General features: G+C 38.2%; 1 protein-coding gene across 1 annotated transcript in view; it reads right to left on the bottom strand.

Moving 5' to 3' along the window:
• Positions 1-11,870, bottom strand: part of chn1 (chimerin 1) — a 112,360-nt gene extending 100,490 nt beyond the window's left edge. The window contains exons 1-2 of the mRNA XM_072259642.1: positions 11,632-11,870; positions 11,237-11,373 (exon numbers count right to left, since the gene is read on the bottom strand). Coding sequence (XP_072115743.1) covers positions 11,237-11,258 — 22 coding nt within the window. The 5' untranslated portion in view covers positions 11,259-11,373; positions 11,632-11,870. The remainder of the gene's footprint in view (positions 1-11,236; positions 11,374-11,631) is intronic.
• Between the last annotated feature and the right edge of the window lie 3,915 nt (positions 11,871-15,785).

Here is a 15,785-nt window from a genome sequence, read left to right as displayed (position 1 = left end):
GACTCTGGCATGTGTCTATTGGGATAGTGAGGTGACAAAGGTATAAATGAATTTTAGTGCCAGTTAAGCTGTAGCAACCATTGGCTGAAAATTCCTGTCAAAGACAAGGATAACAAGTTTTTGAACAATATACCTCAATTTCAGACAGGTGCAGGGAGGATGTTAAAAGGCAATGCAATGCTTGAAAAACAGTGTTTTGAAGAGGACAATTTGATTTTCCCACAGTTTAATTACAAAATAAAACTGTTCAACTAGTGCAGTCATACTGATAGTCTGAAGACTGAGAGATCAAGCAGTGCTAGAGGCAGGAAATATAGATAAGGTCACGTTATAGGAGTCTACTACATCATGAATATTAACAGATCAGTTTAAAACAACTTTGCAATGTCAGGTAGTGGCAGATGGGGGTGGGTGGGGGGGCTCCATTCAATATATTCATAGTTGGTGACTGAAAAATACACCCTCAATTTGTAAAATCAATTTATGGCCTGGAAAATGCTTTGTTTTATGGAATTTTGTTATTTGAAAAGGCTGAGCAAAATGCATTATGCGAGTTTATACAGTGCCTTCCTGCACATGAGGAGTGGAATACCATATAATATTGTGGAAAAAATAGCTTCAGGAATCAGACGCATGGTCCAAAAAGTCAAGTATCGTAGCAAAAACTCAAATTGAACATCAATAAATTGAGGAATACCTCAAGTGTTTCTCCAAAAGTGAGATATAATAGATCAAATTACAAAATCCTATTTCTCCATTTTACTTCATTTATACTGCTTTATTTTCATTCCTTCCTTTATGTCCTCATTGAATGTGTGGCTTAAAAGGCTAACAAAACCAGTCTAACAATAACTTTCCAATGGGATTGATTAGCTTAGAGCTAAGGATAGGGGGGATTGTGATTAACAGGCTCCTTCACACAAATGGCGGAGATAGAACAAATTGAGTATCAATCTCAATGATTCTGAGATATTACTCGGTTAATATTTCACTTTTCTGTCATTTACTAACAGATTATCATTTTGCTTTTTAATTAATTACAAAGTTCAAATCTTCAGAATTCCATTGCTAACTAGAAATGGATTAATATTTTGGGTTTGCATTTTGAGAAAATATATTTTATGATTAAATATATTATACATCTTTGGATTTATTTTCACTAAATATCTTCTACCTATTAGTGTAACAAGTTAACAACTGCCTGGCAAGGGAAAACTCTCAATATTTGCTGCTGTCTACAGTGTGTTTATTTCTTGACACAATACCAGATCTCCTTGTATAATCATGGCAAACAGCAACAAAAAGCAAGCAAACAAAAAAAAATTCATAAACAAATTTTCTTTGCACCTTTTCCTCCCCATTTTTATTTTCCTGAATTCAAGAAATTAAGTAACAGATGCGTTCACATTTGTTTTATTGCAACTTGTTAGTGCGGACTAGCAAATAATAAGAATGGTCAGTGTTTAGACTTTGGTTGCAGATGCTCTGAACAAGCCAATAACCAGATCTAAAATATGCGGTATTTTTAACAAAGTAAGATGCTTAAATGATTAATTTTAGTGCTACTCACATAATTCTGAAGTACAAACTTCACTAAAGCATTATTAATGAAAAGCTATTAACTATAAACAGACATGGGCATATCATAAAGACACATGGCTGTCCTAGAACACTATCTCTAACGCTGTTTGTTTACATAGAAGATATAGTTCTCTATTCTCCGCCTTTAAAGTTTACCAAGATAATGCAGAATTTTGTTGAGACAGTGTAGCACACGGACATCGCTTTGCGATGCTAGCTGACTCTATAAACTATTCATAAAATAGCAAAATATAATTTAATTATTTATATCTGTCATCCCTAAAAGCATTATCACCTTCACCTTTGCATGTCACAAAGTAGTTGTGGGGCGTAGTGAATAAAATGTTTTTTGTACAAAACGAACTATGCAAAAATAAAGTGACAGGTGTTTCTAATATTCATCTTCTTGGTTTCCCTACCATACAATGGCCTAAACATTCTATCCATTAAATAATCTAAATGGGAGTGACTACATTAGAACTAAGAATAATCAGATCATGCCTGATCAGAGGGGATGACGAGACAACCTACAGGGATGAGGTCCAACACCTGGCCGCGTGGTGTGCCGACAACAACCTGGCCCTTAACACCCAGAAGACCAAGGAGATCATTGTGGACTTCAGGCATGCTAGGAGCCACACTCACATCCCCATCTACATCAATGCAGCTGTAGTGGAGCGTGTATCAAGCTTCAAATTCCTTGGTGTCCACATTTCTGAGGATCTCACCTGGTCCCTGAACTCCTCCATCCTGATCAAAAAGGTGCAACAGCGCCTTTATTTCCTGTGGAGCATCAAGAAAGCTCACCTCTGTCCCAGGATACTGACGGATTTTTACCACTGTACCATTGAGAGCATACTCACCAACTGCATCTCAGTGTGTATGGCAATTGTCCCGTATCGGACTGCAAAGCACTCCAGCGTGTGTGCCCACCATTGAGAACATCTACCATAAACGCTGCCTGGGCAGGGCGAAAAGCATTATCAAGGATGCATCTCACCCTAACCATGGACTTTTTACTCTCCTCCCATCCGGTAGGCACTACAGGGGCCTCCGCTCCCGCACCAGCAGGTATAGGAAGAGCTTCTTCCCTGAGGCTGTGACCCTGCTGAACCTTACATCACAGTGCTAAGCAGTACTGCACCCATATTGTACTGTCTCAGTACTTCTAATTTGTGTGCTGTACCACTTACTTTTTATTTGCAGTTATTTTGTAAATAACACTATTCTTTGCATTTCTGGTCAGATGCTAACTGCATTTCATTGGCTTTGTATCTGTACTCGGCACAATGACAATAAAGTTGAATCTAATCTAACCTAAGGATGACGGTGGAAGTAACTGGTCTTTTAGAAATAGCAGTGATAGGACAAACTGAGTTTCTACTTTCCTACCTTCTGCGCTCAATGATTTTTATCAAAGACATCATACATCTCCTTTTAGTTTATTTTCACTAAATGTTTTCTGTCTGTCAGTGCAACAAGTTAACTTAACTGCCTCGCAAGGGAAAGCCTTTTAAAAAAAAATTGCTATTGTCTACATTGTGTTATATTCATTGACATGACAATGTCAATGTACCCATCAAACAGTAACAGAAAGCAAGCAATAAATGCCAGCTGCAAGTAATCAAAAAATGAAATTTAATTTAAGTTACAAGTTTGAACAAGTTTGTAGATAATTCCAATGGCTATCTTCCATGTAATTCATCTTTAAAACAACAAGTTACATTGATAAACTGGCAACTTTTAAAAATATTCAAATTCTCAGTAATTAGGAACAACACCTAAATAAAACACCCAAATTCAAACACCTAAACAAAATCATTTAATAATTTTAACTCATTTTGTACAGATAGTTAGAAGATCCACTGCATAGCTAAAAATAACTGAAAAATATTTTGGAAAGGCTGGGTTTCTAGCCATGACTTAGTTTTGAGAAAGAACAATTTTGTTAAGTTTTCTATATTTCAGTAATATGGATCAATTTTGCATTCTTCAATCAGTCATGCATACAATTGAGAAGCAATACCAATCTTCCAACAAAAAGACAGACCTAGGAAATCCACACAATAAAATGAAACTATTTTCTTCATAGATAAATCTTGTAAATTATGAGCGAAATTTTTGCGATAAACAAGATTTAAACAACAGTTTTTAACCTACAATGAATAGGTTTAAATCACTCTCAGCTTTTTTTCCATATCTAAATAAGTAATTCTATTAAATTGGATGACATATTATAGCAGGTTGCCCAACTTCTATTTATTTTGGAAGTTTCCATTACCTCCAGACAGTTCTCCAGCAGTTTGCTTCTTGCTAGAAATTTCAGCATCTGCAATCCTTTGTGTCTCCTTTATCCATATCTTGAATGCTAAACTGGTAATGATTACATGGTTTCCCATAACTTGCGCAAATCAATTTCACAAACGTGTCTCTGTTGCAATTGATAGTTCATCTTCTGATGTTTCTTTTATAAATTTTATAAACTTCGTCTGGGTCCTGATCTTCCTCTTGCTTCACACTGTACTCTAATAATTTCATCCACACACCATCCAACTGTATTTACCCATTACATCTTCAACTTGTGCCACATCATTGATCTATAGAGTACAACTTAATTTTACGGCTGGCTGTATCAGCTTAATTTCATCTCAAGCTCTCAATGTGACAACTTTTCATTTAAATTTTTTGGGAACAGGTTCATGATGTTTTCACAAACTAACAACTCTTGCCTTGATTGCAAATTCATTACATTCATCAGGATTCCTGGCCACACAGTTCTTCAGACTCAAAAGGAACCTCAATCATTTGGGATATTTAAGAAACACAAAGCTTTTAACAAAAACAGAAATTGTCTGACATTTTACACTAGAGATAGAATCTTTCACCTTACTTGGTTTATTCACACAAAAGAAACCAACAGAAGTTAACACCGTTTCTGTAGATACAGTACTTTTGGAGACACAGTACATACATCCATTTATTTTCTTTTACAAGTTACCAAAGGGAACCTGGTATAATTAGCAACATTTAACAGTTAAAGAGCAATGAGAAATACACAAATGCCAGTGAGCAACAAAAACAGGATAAAACTAAGGTGCAGGAAATACTCAACAGGTCAGGTAGAATCTGTGCGCAGAAAAAGAGAAGTCAATACTTCAAATCAAGAGACTTCATCAGAGCTCCCAGTAATTTCAGGCTTTACCAGGGCTCTATCCTACACTGCAGCTTGTATTCATAACTTCATCTACACTACACAATCATAACTTTCTATTACAGTCCTTCCATTTCACACATCCAGGGTTGTGGAGGATCACTAATTTGAAAGGGTATTTCTGCTTCATAGTTACTGCTTAATCTGCTGAGCATGTCTAGCACTTCCTTTATTTCAGATTTTCATCTGCTGCAGTTTACTTTAAATTTTCAAACTACAAAAAAAAAAAATCAGACCATGGTCAATACAGAAGAAAAATGCCATCTATTCTAATTGTCAAAGAGTGCACTAAAAACCATTTCCGTGATATCACGGAAGTCAATGAAAGCAAATGTGCAGAGCAGGTAAAACAAGCAGCCAATGAAGTCACCTATTTAACACTTGCAATTAAAAACAATATTATCACATTTGTAAAGCCAGGATCAACAGGCTATGAGACAGCCCCGTTCTACAACCCATTAGACTTATAAATTCACATATCTGTACATTGTGACCAAGTCATAACGCAAAGATTTTTACTCCCTCAGGTTGTGGGACAGATGTTAAGATTTTAAATAAATTCAATTATCTCTTGAAATGACTGCCACTGTGGCCACTAACTTACTGCTTAATCAACTTTTCCTCTCTGCTTTAGCCAATTCTGTTCTCACATCAATATAGTGGCGTTTTAAAGTTTAGAACACTGGTTTCAAATTCTCAAACTGAATTTGAAGTTCTATCAGGCTATGATCACTACTTCCATTATGGAACACAAGATCTAAAGATTGGTTCCTTGTATTGTTAAATCTTACTGGGGGAAATTTTTGCACATTCAGCAATGTGTATTGTACAAACAGCCATACAATTTAGTGGCAGTGAAGTAGTAAAGAAAAATAGCTTTGAGGTGGAGCTAAATATTGTCAGTGTGTGGGGTTTGGATATCAATGAGAAACAGAATCAAATTTAATATCACCAGCATATGCTGTGAAATTTGTCATGCGGCAGTACATTGCACTACATAATAATAAAATCTGTAAATTTTTATTATTTAGTATTGTGAGGTTTTCATGTTTCACTGTTTTACAACAACGGATCACAGTGGATTTAATTTGGCTTTTTTTTACATTGATCACCAGAAAATGACTTCTTCATGTCAAAGTGAAAACAGGTCTCTACAAATTACAAATATAAAACAATATAATCAGTATTCACCCCTAATATGACACACCAAATCATCATTGGTTTCAGAAGTCACTTCATTAGTTAAATGAAGATCACCTGTGCGCAGTCAAGGTGTTTCAATTGAATATAGTAAAGATACACCTGTAACTGGAAGGTCCAATTGCTGGTGAATTAGTATCCTGCAAAAACTACACCCTGAAGACAAATGAACACACCAAGCAACTCTGTGAAAAGGTTACTGAGTCAGGAGTTGGATACAAGAGAATTTCCAAGTCTCTGAGTATCCCTTGGAGAACAGTTGTCAATCATTAATAAGTGAAAAGAATATGGCACAGCTGTCAATCTGCCTAGAGCAGGCTGTCCTTAAAAACTGAGTGATCATGTAGGAAGAGGACTCCAGTGAGGAAGGCCACCAAAAGACCTATGAAAACTCTGGAGGAGTTACAAGCTTCAGTGATTGAGATGGGGGAGACTGTACATACAACAACCGTTACCCAGGTGCTTCACCAGTCACACCTTTATGGGAGAGTGGCAAGGAGAAAGCCACTGTTGAAAAATCTTACATGAAAACTCAGCTAGAGTTCACCAGAAGGCATATCGGAGACTCTGAAGTCAGCTGGAAGAAAGTTCTATGGTCTGATTAAACCAAAATTGAGCTTTTTGGTCATCAGAATAAATGCGATGCCTGGCATAAGCCAAACACTGCACATCAAAAAAAGCCCACCATCCCTACCATGAAGCACAGTGGTGGCTGCATCATGCTGTGGGGATGCTTCGCTGCAGCAGGCCCTGGAAGGTTTGTGAAAGTAGAGGGCCTGCTGCAGTGAAGCATCCCCACAGTAGCAGCAAAATGCAGGGAAATCCTGGAGGAAAACCTAATGCAGTCTGCAAGAGAACTGTGATTTGGGAGAAGATTTGTTTTTCAGCAAGGCAATTAGCTCAAGCATAAAGCCAAAGTTACACAGAAAAAGATTAAAAACAACAAAGTTAATGTCCTGGAGTGGCTAAGTCAGAGTCCAGACCGCAATCCAATTGAGAATTTATGACTGGACTTAAAAAGAGCTGTTCACTCATGATCCCCATACAATGTGACAGAGTTCGAGTAGTTTTGTAAAGAATGGGGGGAAAATTGCCGTGTTCAGATGTGCAAAGCTAATAGAGGCTATCCACACAGACTCAAGGCTGTAATTGCTGCCAAAGGTGCATCTACTAAATAGTAATTTGAAGGTGGTGAGTAACTATGAAATCTAATATTGTTTAATAATTGTCATAAATTTAGACCAATTTGTAGAAATTTTTCACTTTGACACAGAAGACTTTTTCTGTTGACCAGTGTCAAAAAAGCAAAATCGAATCTACTGCAATTCAATGCTGTATGCTGCCTTTTTTTTGAGGCATCGTTTCTTGAAGATGTCCTGGATGCTGGGGAGGCTAGTGCTCATGGAGCTTTCTGCAGCATATTTCAATCCTCTGCAGTAGTCCACCACCACCCCCTCCCACCAGACTGTGATAGGGTCAGCTAGAATGCTTTGCACTGTACATCTGTAGGAATTTGCGAATGTATTTACACATCAAATCTCCTGAAACTCATCATAAAATAAAACCGCTCTTAGCTTTCCTTGTAACTGCATCGAAATGTTGGGCCCAGGATAGATCCTCGATGTTGATGCCCTGAAAAGTTCTAAAAAAAAACACAGATGCAAATTTGAAAAGCTGTGTGTTCAAGGGAACAATGGGAAGAAAAGGCAGGCTGGAAATCAGCAATAATTTGCAAAAGTAAAAAAGCTTTTTTTTACTGTTAGGAATGGAGGAATGCCAGCACACAAGGAGAAAGAACAGAGAAATGTTTAGCAGTATCTGCTAAAATGAAATGGAAAGCTTAGTGAGAACAGAGTTGTTGTTAAGGATAAGTATACAGAATGGTTGTAAACGGAGTAAGTCTAAAGCACCAAGGTATGGGTGTGCAGATCCACAAGGGCATCAGACACCAAAGGAGAGGTAACTAAAAAATTTAAAATATGTGAATTGAACAGAGAACAGTGCAGCACAGAATGGGCCCTTCAACCCATGATGTTGTGCTGAACTATATAACAGACATCCCATCCTGCAAAAACTCATTTCAGGGAGGTAGCACCATCAATTTGCGGGAGACTTCCAGGAGAGGTGGGATGTCTGCAATAGAGTAGTGCCTTAGCAGCTGGCCAGCTAATTTAAATAACGTTAGCTATGCTTATGAATGAATGACACCTGTTAATCTCACCTCAACATGTCTTTTACAGTCTTAACCCACCATGGGCAATAGAAAAGTCACTGTTGCAAACAGTGCAGTGAGCAACACTGTCATTATTTTTGACCCCTACTAGGCAGGGGTACACTTTAGTGTAGTCTGGGGTGACGTACGTTTCATATTTTCTTTTTTTGGAACACTCTGCCATTCTGACTTTTTTTGGAACTCTCTCAAGCTCGTGCAATTTTAGGAAAGCAGGCACTGGCCTGCATGACATACTGCTTGTCTGCACATGGAAGATGTACATTGTGGAATTTCTCGCAGTATGGTAATAGTGATATTAAGTGAGAGAGTCCACATGATGACATTGACTTGCATGGCTTAAGTTTCATTAAACACTGCATTTGCCAATTTGCTGTAAATTGTACCTTAGGACATTCATTCTTGAAGAAATATGGCAATCCTCTCAGAAACAGTCAACTCCCAGCTGGTCAAGCTGTGTAGAAGAGTGTTAATGTTTTAGAAAGGACACTCTCCATATGAAGGGTCTTCAAGCAGAAATGTTAATTGTTTCTCTTTTCAGCAATTGGTTTTTATTTTAGATTTCCAGCATTTGGAGATTGATTTTCAACTCCTATTATTTTGTTTGTGTCACCTTTATTAGATACTAACCCTCTACCAAAGAGTATTGCAATGACATTTTAAGGTGTAGACAACTTCCAAATAGTATCAGCCAGTCCGCTGCATACTTCACATGTGAAGGTACCCTCTTAAAACCATTACTACTTAAATGGTTAAATGGGTGCAATATCTAATTGTCAAAGACAAAGATCTGAAGTACTGCTATCAAAAAATGACCATAGAATCACTGGAACTGATAGCAAATGAGATTAGAATAAACTTTGCTACTCTCCTTATTAGTGACAAATCAGTCATCCTCTATCAGCATGGAAATGTAAGATTATGATTTTTGAAGAGACCTTGTTAGATCTTGATTTAAAAGAATATGATAAAACTAAACTGACACAGATGTAGTGGCTATTTCTTTTATATTGAAGGTATTCAATAAGGCATCACAATAATAAAGTTATATAATATTGAAGTGGTCACTAAAGAAACAGACTGGTGACTAAATCAAAAGGACTGTATTTAGGTTCTTGAATTATGGGATTCAAAAACTATACTAAATCTTGCGCCTTTCTATTTTGTTTTATACTAATAATTCCTATTCCTATTTATACAAATAATTGGGACACAGACAACTACTACCAATATTTCAAGACAATACCAATTAAGTGGAACCAAGAATGGCGAGGAAGATGGAGTGGCCACCAGATCAGTGTCAAATACAGTGAGAAGTTAGAAAGATCTAAAGCATTTTGGGAAAGATAGAAGTGTAGCCAAAATAGTTAAGTTTCAAAAAGAGCAGAAATAGTAAAGTCCAATTACAAATATTTCTACACATATGGGTAACAATACAAATAAAGTGATCAAAAATATAGAAACTAGTATTATTTTTGAGTAAAGTTTACAAAACAATTTGCATGAGATGTTGATCGGATAGTAATTAGAATGTTATCTGTCATTCTAATAATAAACTGATAGTAGAATCAGCATAATCGTAATAAGATTCTTTGGAACACTATTGGAAATAATAGGTTATTTGAGATGTTATCCGAAGGAAAATATTCCAAGTCTGAAATGTATTCATAGTATAAAATATAGTAACTTTTTAAATATGAAGGGCTAGGAACTGTCTAAGAAGCGCACCAAAAACTAAAGATTTTTTTTCCCCCGTCAAGAAATAAAGAAATATAGAATATCTACCATACACGGATATACAGCAAAAACAGCATCACTTTGAAAATATTCAAGTATTTCAATAGTGAATCTTTCAACGTTAGGATGTCCCACAGCATTTTTATGGGCAGTAGAGTATATCTGAAGCCTAGCCAAAGTTCCAACGCAACAGTAACCAGATTTTTTAAAATTAATTTGTTGCTTAGGTAACTCGCACATTCTTTATCTGCAAACTGACAAAAAAAAAGACATATATGCCAGGGCAGGGTTGTCTTTGTACAGCACTAAAATGTCCTCTTTGAGATGAGATTTGAAACAATCAATTTCAGTATTCATATCAACTAAAACATGAGTGAAAACAAAAATATACAGGAAAAGAAATAGTAAAGAATTACATAGAATGCTCTAGCTATAGATATGCCATCAGCTCAAGTAGAAGAACCAAATCATCTGTTATTGTATGTTTTATAATTCTAAAAATAATGAACTATGCTTTCTGAATTAATCATGTGTTACTACCTGGTCTGAAAAGCAATATCTGACCACTGAAAACATTTGACATTTTCTGGCAACACAAACAGTGTCAGACATACATTTTTCACTGCTAGTCTGGAGCTGGAAACTATTTGTGTTAGCAACATTTAATCTGGATGAGTACTTTGTTTTCATTTAATTAATGGATTTAAACAGATAGTGAAATTAATACAAATTCCACTCTTACGTATTTTGCTTTATAGATTACAGTAGCACTCTGATCAGTCTTTCAAACGATACAGCTCTTTAGTGTTAGAAATTTAATAATGCATTTCCAAAATCAGTATCAGTAATTGAAAATAGCTTACTGTGCTATTTATGTTTAGTGCCAGTTGTACTACTATGTTTACCTCGTCTTGTCTAGATAATAGGATGGTAATATCAGTTCCATAGATAAATCCAGTTTAGGATTTACTTACATAACGCATTTCTAAGGTGTTCACTGAATATTTAAATATTTGCTGTTTTCTGACCGCAGCCTACAGAATCTAAACAAAACAAACGTATATTATCAGCAAACGTCAACTGAGCTCTTCATTGTAAAATGTAATGCCAGATGTTTGGGAGCACACGCCCTTGAATTTAAGCAATAAAACAATAACCTTTCGTAAATTCTGTAAAATTGTGTAAGATTGTTTGGCGGAGCTATTACAGTTCATTCCGTTAGAAGATAAATAGATAAGTCATTTAACTCTGTATTCAAGTTTGTCAGTGCAACTTACCAAACACACTTAGAGCCATCATTGCTGGGAATCCGAATCTCTCCGTTCGCAGCTCCTCAATGTCCAGTCAGTGGCTCATAAACGCCAATGCCCGTCAAACCCCTCATGTGCTTAAGGGTAGGACACCCTAATCGTCTCTTCAAAAACATGACAAAGAATTAAATGTGCAATGGATTACATATGTAACACTCCATCTTAACTTGCTAAATAACCAAACAGAAAAACAGAACATTTTATTCAGTTTAGAGGCCGGTCTGCAAGAATAAAATAAAATATCCATGACGGTTTTATGGAAGATCACTTTCTAAAATACAATTGCAAAAAAAAAAAAGATATTACATGGGATCCGTGGAACGTGGACCCCAAAGGTACAGTGTGTTGTAAGGATTAATTACCAGTGCCAGGGATGGGATCAAACTACATCCTCCGCTCTCCATGCCGCCATTTTGCCTCAGCACATGACCATCTTCCCCCTCTGGTGCAGACCGTCAATGCGGTAACCATGGCGACCTGTCTCCGCGCGCACTTCTCCGGGGAGCTCGCCGAGCGGGAGACGCAGCTCTCGCGTCCCCGACCCTCACTGTTCCTGCGCGCCCGTATCGGCAGCGCTGCCCGGGCAGGGCTGGGCGTCCGCGTCTCGTGCGAGGACGAATGCGCTCTCCCACGATGCACGTTCTTGAGGAACAGCGGGCGCATTTCTCAGGCGCAGGCAAACAATAACATCCGAGCGAACGGCCATCTCGGGTCCTGGTGCTCTTGCATCCTGGCCCCACTCTGAAGGTAGCAGCCGACTTTCTGATCAATTTTAATGTTGTGGACGGGTTTCTGCAAAATAGTGTATGAATAAAACATTGCTTCTGTTCAAAGACTGACAAAGAATCCAAACATTAACTACAAGTGCCAGGAAATGTTTGACCCAAAGCAATGCAGCAGAGATGACTTAACGATAAATTATACTTTACTAATAAACTGCAAAATAACAAGCCATAAGGGGCCACAAAACAAGAGAGAACAGATACTAAACACAACAGGCAACAAGGTAACTAGAGGTCAGGAGCTGGTTTGATGAGTGAACAAGGACTGTGGCTGACAGCTGGGTTTAAATAGGCTGCAGGTGATCAGTTAGAAATAAGTGGAAAGTTATTCCTGTAGAGGTCAATATGGGTATCAACTGCATAAGTAGAAGGAGGAAAGAGGTCCCGCTGAGGGAATTTGAGCAGCTAGGGACTAAATTGAAAAGCAGAACCAAAAAGGTGTAATCTCTGGATTACTACCTGAGCCACTTGCAAATTGGCACAGGGTTAAGAAGATTAGAGAGTTAAATATACAGTTCAATGATTGGCGTGGGAGAAGTGGGTTTGAATTCATGGGAAACAGGCACCAGTATTGGGAAAGGAGGGGGCTGTTCCATTGAGACAGGCTCCTCCTGAACCATGACGGGACCTGGATCCTAGTGAATCGCATAACTCGGGTTGTGGATAGGGCTTTAAACTAAATAGCAGAGAGGTGGGTTCAACAGATTGGAGAAGTATGGATAAAGTAAAAGAGAAAAGTGGCTAAAGATAAATTAAAAACAAAAGTTAAAAAAGAGAAAAGGGTGGAGTGCAGAAGAGACAAAGATTACTAGATTTTAAAGACACAATGAGTGTAAGGGCACCTTATCTGAATGCCCGTAGTATTCGTAACAAGGTCGGTGAACTTATGGCACCAATTAGTACAAAGGGGTATGATTTAGTGGCCTTTACAGAAATGTAGTTACAGGGTGGAGAGGATTGGGAATTAAATATCCAAGGATATCAGGTAGTACGGAAGGATAGGCAGGAAGGTAAGGGAGGTGGGGTAGTGGTCTTAATTAAGGATGAGATCAGGGCAACAGTGAAAGATGATATAAGATCGAAGGAGCAGGATATTGAATCCATCTGGGTAGAAATTAGCAATAGTAAGGGAAAAAAACATCACTGGTGGGAGTGGTCTATGGGCGACTGAATAATAACATTACAGTGACTCAGGCAATAAACAGAGAAATATCTGAGGCATGTAAGAGTGGAACAGCAGTTATTGTGGGGACTTTAAATTGCACATAGATTTGGTGAACCAAGTTGGTTGAGGAAGTCTTGAGGAGGACTTCATAGAATGCATACGTGATAGCTTTTTTGAACAGCATGTTAGTGAACCTAGAAGGGAACGTGCTATCCTGGATCCGGTCCTGTGCAACAAAAATAATACCAACGTTATTGGGTGTCGTATGGAGTTTGTATGTTGTGGAGCTCAGAAGGTGACATTGATTGTCAGTGATGGATTAATAGATTATACCTTTATTACATAAGTATTGGAGAGGCCAATACTTACATGACAAAGGTGTAACTCATTATTATGACCTCTCTTAACGATCTTAATATTCAGAAATCTGTTAACTGGTATCTTGGATACATTTATCAACAAAGCCTCCACAGCCCTCTTAGATAGAGACTTCCAAAGATTCATCCCCTCTGGGGAATGAAGTGTCTTTATCTTAAACGGCCAAACTTTCATTTTAAGACTGCGACTCCTGAATCCAGCTACCACAGTCAGGAAAAAACGTCATGTTTACATTATGTTCTGTCAGGCCCCAGATGTTGCAATGAGATCACTACATGTCCTTCTAAACTCAGCAGTGCTGGGTATTAATTTTAGGACAAAGTCCATACTCTAGGAATCATTCTCATGAATCTTTTCTGCAGTCCCTCTTTTGCAAGTTACAGTATGTCAGAATCAGCATCAGATTTTTATCACAGTTATATGTAATAATTTTTTTGTTTTGCGGTAGTACTTAAGGATTACTAAAAGTTATTAAAAAATGTGCAAAAGAAGAATAACATGGTAGGGTTCATGGACCGTTCAGAAATCTGATGGTGGATGGAGAAAAGCTGTGCCTTAAATGTTGATTGTGGATCTTCAGCTCCTGTACCTCCTCTGCAGAGAAGAGGGCAAGTCCCAGTTGGTGAGGGGCCTTTGTTGTGGACACCACCTTCTTGCTGCACTAACTCTTGAAGATGCCCTCGATGGTGGAGAGGGTTATGCCATTTATGCAGATGGCTAAGTCCACAGCCCTCAGTAGCCTCTTTTGTTTTTGAACATTGGAGGCTCCAATGTTCTTCCTTAGGTAGGAGGACAAACATACATTCAATATTATACTGTTTTGTACCCATTCCTTCTGCTACTCCCTGGTCTGCTCTTTCAGATCCACCAACCATTCCCCTTTCTTTCAGCATTGTCACAGGTAATTATGGGTGTTGCAACACTCATCTTTTTCACAAACCCAAGCAATCTTCACAGGTGAAACAGTGATTCACTTGCACTTCCATAGTGTCTTAGAAAAGTACAAAACAGAAACAGGCCCTTCAGCCCATCTAGTCCATGCTGAACTAGTTAAACTGCCTAGTCCCATTGACCTGCACTGGGACCCATAGCCCTCCATATCCCACCTATCAACGTACCTATCCAAACTTTCCTTAAACGTTGAAATAGAGCACGCATGTACCACTTGCGCTGGCAGCTCATTCCACATCTTTATGACCCTCTGAAGAAGTTTCCCCTCATATTCCCATTTAAACTTTTCACCTTTCATCCTTATCCTGTGACCTCTATTTGTAATCCCACCCAACCTCAGTGCAAGAAAGCCTGCTTGTATTTACTCTTATCTATCCCCCTCATAATTTTGTATACCTCCATCAAATCTCCCCTCAATCTCCTACGTTCCAAGGAATAAAGTCCTAACCTATTCAATATTTCCTTATAACTCAGGTCCTCAAATCTCAACAATATCCTTGTAAATTTTCTCTGTTCTATTTCACCATCATTTACATATTTCCTGTAGTGAGGTGACCAGAACTGCACATGGAACTCCAAATTAGGCCTCAGCAATATCTTGTACAACTTCAACATAACATTCTATCTCTTGTACTCAATACTTTGATTTATGAAGTCCAATGTGCCAAAAGCTTTCTTTATGACCCTATGTACCTGTGCCGCAACTTTCAATGAATTATGAAGCTAAATTCCCAGATCCATTTGTTCTACCACACTCCTCAGTGCCCTACAGTTCACTGTGTAAGACCTACCCTGATTAGTCCTACCAAAGTGCAACACCTCATACTCATCTGCATTAAATTACATCTGCTGTTCTTCAGCCCATTTTTCCAGCTGGCCCAGATCCTGCTGCAAGCTCTGATAGTCTTCCTCACTGTCTACTATACCCCCAATCTTGGTGTCATCTACAAATTTGCTGATCCAGTTAACCACGTTCTCATGCAGATCATTGATATGGATGACAAGCAATAAAGGACCCAGCACCGATCCCTGCAGCACTACACAAGTCACAGGCCTCCAGTCAGAGAGGCAACCATCTATTACCATTCTCTGGCTTTTTCCACAAAGCCAATGTCTAATCCAACTTATTACCTCATCTTGAAAGCCAAGCGATTGAACCTCTCTAATGAACCCTTGTGTGACCTTGTCAAATGCCTTGCTTCCAGTTATGTTGTCATCATCGTGGCTATCCCTCGAGGTC

Source organism: Mobula birostris, chromosome 6, assembly GCF_030028105.1.
Source record: "Mobula birostris isolate sMobBir1 chromosome 6, sMobBir1.hap1, whole genome shotgun sequence".
NCBI lineage: Eukaryota > Metazoa > Chordata > Chondrichthyes > Myliobatiformes > Myliobatidae > Mobula > Mobula birostris.
The sequence above is the reverse complement of the archived record's forward strand: the minus strand, read 5'-3'. Positions and strand labels throughout refer to the sequence as shown.